Source organism: Penaeus monodon, chromosome 2 (genome assembly GCF_015228065.2).
Source record: "Penaeus monodon isolate SGIC_2016 chromosome 2, NSTDA_Pmon_1, whole genome shotgun sequence".
Lineage (NCBI taxonomy): Eukaryota > Metazoa > Arthropoda > Malacostraca > Decapoda > Penaeidae > Penaeus > Penaeus monodon.
In genome coordinates, this window is record NC_051387.1 from 47,194,435 (window position 1) to 47,200,272 (window position 5,838).

The following is a 5,838-nucleotide window of genomic DNA, read 5'->3' on the forward strand; positions in this document are numbered from 1 at the left end:
AGGGGCTGTTTGTGTAATTACATGTTTGATTTAGCACATGTTTAACATAGACAACAAAAAGATTACATAATCAATGTTTTATTTTGTGGACTAGAAACATACTACTCTGGTGCTTGTTATCGGAAAATAAAAATCATTACAAATCCTATGACAGTCTACACTCGCTGATTTACTACAGCCCGATCGTTGTAGTTTTATTTATTACTTTTGTTTTAATCAAGAGTGGGGATTTTGAGTTAGCAGAACAGACTTTTAGTAACACTGATGAAATGGATATTCAATACACTCGAGACCACACGCACGAATGTATTTACAATTCGATTTTTGCTGCTTTTTGTTGCTGTTTTTCAGCAGTGACGAAAAAAATGGTTTCAGTGGTAGTAGAAAGGGAGACGAACAATAGTAATAATGTAAAAAAAAAATGAAAGAAAAAAATGCCGAAATAAATAAGTAAAATTCTAATTTTCGATTGAATAATGCTCGTTGCTGTTTGAGGTTCCTCTACGATAAAAAATGTAATTTTATTATATATTTATCATAGTTCTGACACGAAACATACTATTCCCTACAGTATTCTTAAAACCTAGGAAGTTACTTCTCATATAGATTTCAATAAAAGATTGGAACAGCTGTCCTGGGAATTTATCCCAGGAAAAAAAGTTATCCAGACAATACAAGGATTCAAAATCATGTAAGAAAAAAATAAGAAAGAAGTACTGAAGAAACTATTTGTCATTATCCATCATAAGGTGTCGTAAGCTTAAAGGCATAACTTGTCAGCTAGAAAGGAAAAATATTTTCATAATTTTCCTTTATACACATATAAATCAGGCAAAAGATATACACTCAAAAGATATATTTTGCAATGAGTTGCATCATACAAGTATTCTCTTTATGGGATTATGTCTCTACATAAAAATGCCTTTCCTTTTCATCCACTGACTTGACATGTCCATTTCGAATTACATCTTTAAAAAATTGTCATCAGATTCACCTTGCTGGCATATATGAACTCGCCTCCACCAACAACATCCGATAGAAGGGATCTTGATGAACTGTTACATTGGGTTATTCCATATATGCGTTATCATAATGGAAGGTTGCTGCATAGCACTTTATTTCGCCAGCACCAACAGGCAAATCAACATCTTTTCCAGATTGTGGTAAAGTCCTTTCTTCTGTGTGCTTTTTCTAAGATATGTTGAGCGCTTTTCGTATGTCGATTTCAAGTATATAATTATTGTCAAAAATTTTTGATTCATGTACTGCCCTCACAGTGGAATGGAAGAAATTCCGCTTTCGATCTGCTTTGAACACAGAACTGCATAATTTTAATGTTACTTAGTGAGCCTCAGGATCTTCCATCTCATTTTGTTAAGGTCATATTGCTGCCTAGGTACGTAAATTCTGCTGCCTTTTTTGTTGCCTGTATTTCTAGACTATAAATTCAGTCTTCATGTGTTTACACTGAAGCCATTTTTCATGGGCAAGAGGGTCCCATCTCTTAAAGCAATGTATTTGGATCTTCAGTCATACAAGGTCATGTGCATTAATCAGCATCTTCAACTTCTAGCTGTGTAGATTATAAAACCATAATTGTTGTGACTATTAACTGAGGTTCAAATAGGAGTTAGAATATCCCCTTATAAGATGCCAGCTTCTATGTTAAAAAAAAAGAGGTATATGATAATTTTTTGGTCTCTTTCTTAACAAATTATCTGTACAATAAATCAATTATCTGTTTATTAGTTTTCTGGAATACCAATAAAACTGATCTAATTTTTTTTCTTAGTATTCATATTTAATTGAATGTTTTGCATGAATCAACAAATATGCAAATGCTTTCCAGACTGTGAATGTGTAAAACATTCAGTTCCCCAATATTAATAATGAACAGTTGTTTTGATTTAAGTAACTCTGTTTTCCGCTTTATTTGGAACCAGATATGCAGCAAGTCCCTGTGCAAACAAAGGTTAAAAACAGTATTTCTACATTTTAGAAATTATTATTGTAAAAAAAAAATAATACACTACATGTGGCAGTAATATTTCAAATCTCAGGTACAGCAGACCATAAAATGCATCAGTACTTCCATGTATCTTAAATAAAACAAACTAACAGTACATAAAACTATAAAAAAGGGAGTACCTTATATTTCATGCACAAACTTCAAAATGCTTCTAGTACCTGAACTCACATAATTCTTGAACACTGACTTTAATCTTTTCTTTGTATATAAAGCCAACAATCACATCTTAAATAACACTAGGTAAACATGTTCTCTCTAACCAGGCCGACACAAGAAGAGAAATGCCACTAGAACAAGCTCTATCACTTATCCTTTACTAGACTTATCACAGTTCCAAAGTTCATGACCACTTCAATTACTTGAGGTTCCTTCCTGTTGTTCCCTTTTCTTGCAAATAAATCTACCCAACCAGCTGAGTGATCTTCTCATAGCCAGCATTCACCAGGAACTTGAATGTGGCATCTTCCTTGAGGTCCCCCAGTTCTTCACACTCCAGCAATTCTTCAGCGGGAAGTAGCAGTTCCTTTATGTCAGTCCCTGGGTAATTAAGAGTGATATTTAGATACTAAAAAAAGTCACTTAATGTGCACAGCTAACCCATTGGACACAGATGGCATGACATGCATGTTATGTCCACTGAAAGTTTAGTTATAAATTGTGTTTACAAATAGATGGCCCTACAAGTGCTTAGTTATTAAGCAACCAATTATTAATTCTACTCACCTCAACTGTTTACTCTTTCCCTTGATTTTCAGTAAGATTCTTAATTTTTATTGTTATTATTATTTTAATAACATTATAACTATCATAATGTCCATAATAATAACAGCATTGATATTAATAGCAATGCATAATAAAAAAAAAAATTCTTCAAAATTCAGGGAATGGAGAAATCTGGTGAGATTACTAGGGCCTACCAAATGACTTCTTGATGGCTGAGCACTCGTGGAGCCATCTACTTGCAACAAAATTTACATGAAACTACTGTGGACACTACTTGTACCCATGGCTAGTGGGTTAAGATTCACTGCAGTATTTCACAAACTATACAAGAAAACTTAACAAAACAATTCTGTAGTTACTTCAAGAAAAATAGCCTCAAAATGCCAGTGGAAATAACCTGATGCTACTCCCATACCTTGTGTGAATGCCAGCTCTATAGTCTTGAAAAGCAACGTGTCACTAATTGCTTCTAGTGGATTGTCTGTGTCCATGTGATGCCAGGAGTTGCGAAGCACAGCACGCACCCAGATGTCTTTCTTCAACTCAGGAACTTCTTCTCCAGGTACAAAGGCAAGCAAATCTAAGGCCTTCTTGAAGTCGAATTCATTGGCATAGGTGTTTTCATCTCCAGTATAGAGCTGTTAATAAAAGTATAAATATCTATATGATACAACACAAAGGTATAATAATGTCTAAGGACTAATACTCTTCCCTATCAAAGAACTGCCTTTTTAAAGTATGTTTCTCCATAAAGAGAGATCAAATTGAATTTCAAGAAACCAATTTTAGTGAATATTATTAATAAATATAAGAACTAAGAACACCATGCTACCTTACTGAATGATTACATACATGAACAAGCTCAGTAGGTGAAAGGACCTTCATGGTATCAGCCTCAAGGGAGTGCGCATTGAGGACCGGTTCAGGCAACTGCTCCTGGTACAGAATGAGTTCCTCTTCTAAGGTCATAGTGTCATCCTCCATCACACTTGTATCTGCGCTGCCTGGCACACTAGCAGCCAGGTTGCATAATTTACTAAGGCTTAACAATGTCTGCAACAAAAGTAATATGAAATATGAAATGAATCAGTTCTAACTGCCAAACTCAATAATCCTAAAAAAATAAGGCAAAGTCCAACTCACCATCGATAAGATCCTTACTTGTTCATATATAATGACTTTGAATATGTATTCAGCATCATCATTATTTGATATAATAACATTAGTGATAATGATACTAGTAATGGTAATAACAATAAAATCAATACAGCAAAGATTTATAAGTAAAAATACTTCCTCCATGCAAGATCTAGGGTAACAGTTTCACTTTACCTTTTTTCTGCTAAGGTAAGTCATCTCATCCAAGCCAAGCTGACGTAAAGTGGTAGAGGCTGATGAAAAATCTCTGGTTTGGATTTGGTGCAACCAAGCGAGGGAAGTGTAGTCTTGCAAGAAGCGAGAAAGGCCCCCTTGGTCACCATGGCTCAGCAAGCGACCTCGTTTACCTGTCTCCAAGTACCAACGGAACACAAAGTCCGAGAAACCCTGAAAAAGTTAAAAGAGTTGAAATGTTCTGTTAAAGTTTCAAGAAAAGAACACTTCTAAATAGAAATAATGATGGAGGAAGAAGAGGAAGAAGAGAAAGAAGAATTAGAATTAGAATAATAACAATTAGAAGAAGAAGAAGAATTAGAAGGAGAGTTAGAAGAAGAAGAATTAGAATAATAATAAAAATTAGATGAAGAATTAGAAGAAGAAGAATTAGAAGAAGAAAAAGAATTTAAAGAAGAAGAAGAAGAATTAGAATTAGGAGAAAAATAAGAAGAATTAGGAGGAGGAGGAGGAGGAGGAGGAGGAGGAGGAGGAGGAGGAGGAGGAGGAGGAGGAGAGGAGGAGGAGGAGGAGGAGGAGGAGAGGAGGAGGAGGAGGAGGAGGAGGAGGAGGAGGAGGAGGAGGAGGAGTAGGAGAAGAAGAGAGAAGAAGAAGAGAGAGAAAGAAGAAGAAGAAGAAGAAGAAGAAGCAGAAGAAGAAGAAGAAGAAGAAGAGAAGAAGAGGAAGAAGGAAAGAGGAAGAAGAAGAAGAAGAAGAAGAAGAAGAAGAAGAAGAAGAAAAGAAGAAGAAGAAGAAGAAGAAGAGCAACAAGAACAAGAACAAGAAGAAAAATAATCAAAAGAAGAACATTAATAAAATGAAAGACACTCTCATCAAAAGAATTCATTGTAACAAATATAGAAAAGGTGTGAATAAGAATGGCTAACTTTAAAACTTTAAAAAGCAAGAGATCTGATCAGCATGTTTTGATATAACATCTTTATCAGAATTACATCATGCAAATCTGGTGAAAATATTACAGTGAGATAGACAATTGCACCTCTTACTTTATGAAGGTATTCAAAGTCATATATTCCTTTTAAACATGTTCTCACCAAATAATACATTCTCAGTTTACACCTAAGAACATACAGCATGGTTCCCACTAACCCACAGCACTGGACTAAAATTATTTGATATCTAAGACACATGATTGTGTGGAACTTGTATTTATGGAAACTAATAGGTATAAGAACACTTACAAATGATGGATACATTTCTTCTTTCTTTAAATTGCATATCTAGACCACCACACACAACTGATCAGACCCAACCAAAAGCTCCTCTCTTCCCACAGGTCAGAAATCACACCTAAATAATGAAAAAATACACCTCGCTCTTTTTTTAAGTAGCTAAATCCTTTACTGCACACATACCTCAGAGCCAAACTGTGTCATGTACTGGCTCAGTCTTTCTTGGTTGTCGGTACGATCGCAGACTTCTACCAGCGTGCGGAAGTCACAGTACTTCTCAGCAAGTCCAACTGCTTGATCGTACTGCTCGCCTTGTACTGAAAAAAGGAGATAGTTTCATAAAGTATAATAAAAATACTAGTTCTACATGGGAAATATCCTATAATATCAGGTCACCAGGAGATGGGGGAAAGAAAATAATTATAGCGAGGACAGCTCCCCTATCTGTTCTGCCACAAGAATGGGGAGCTTAGAAAGACCTATGCCCTAAAGAGGCAGTCATGCAAGTCTATCCTGTCCTGG

General features: G+C 35.3%; 1 protein-coding gene across 1 annotated transcript; it reads right to left on the reverse strand.

Annotated features, from left to right (window-relative positions):
* Positions 1 to 1,989: 1,989 nt before the first annotated feature.
* Positions 1,990 to 5,633, reverse strand: LOC119583244 (nuclear pore complex protein Nup133-like; the record flags this gene model as incomplete). The annotated part of the gene is given in 5 exon segments (XM_037931720.1): positions 1,990 to 2,566; positions 3,168 to 3,390; positions 3,605 to 3,805; positions 4,085 to 4,297; positions 5,500 to 5,633. Coding segments are annotated over 5 exon segments (908 nt in total), but the record flags the coding sequence as incomplete, so codon positions are not given.
* Positions 5,634 to 5,838: the final 205 nt, after the last annotated feature.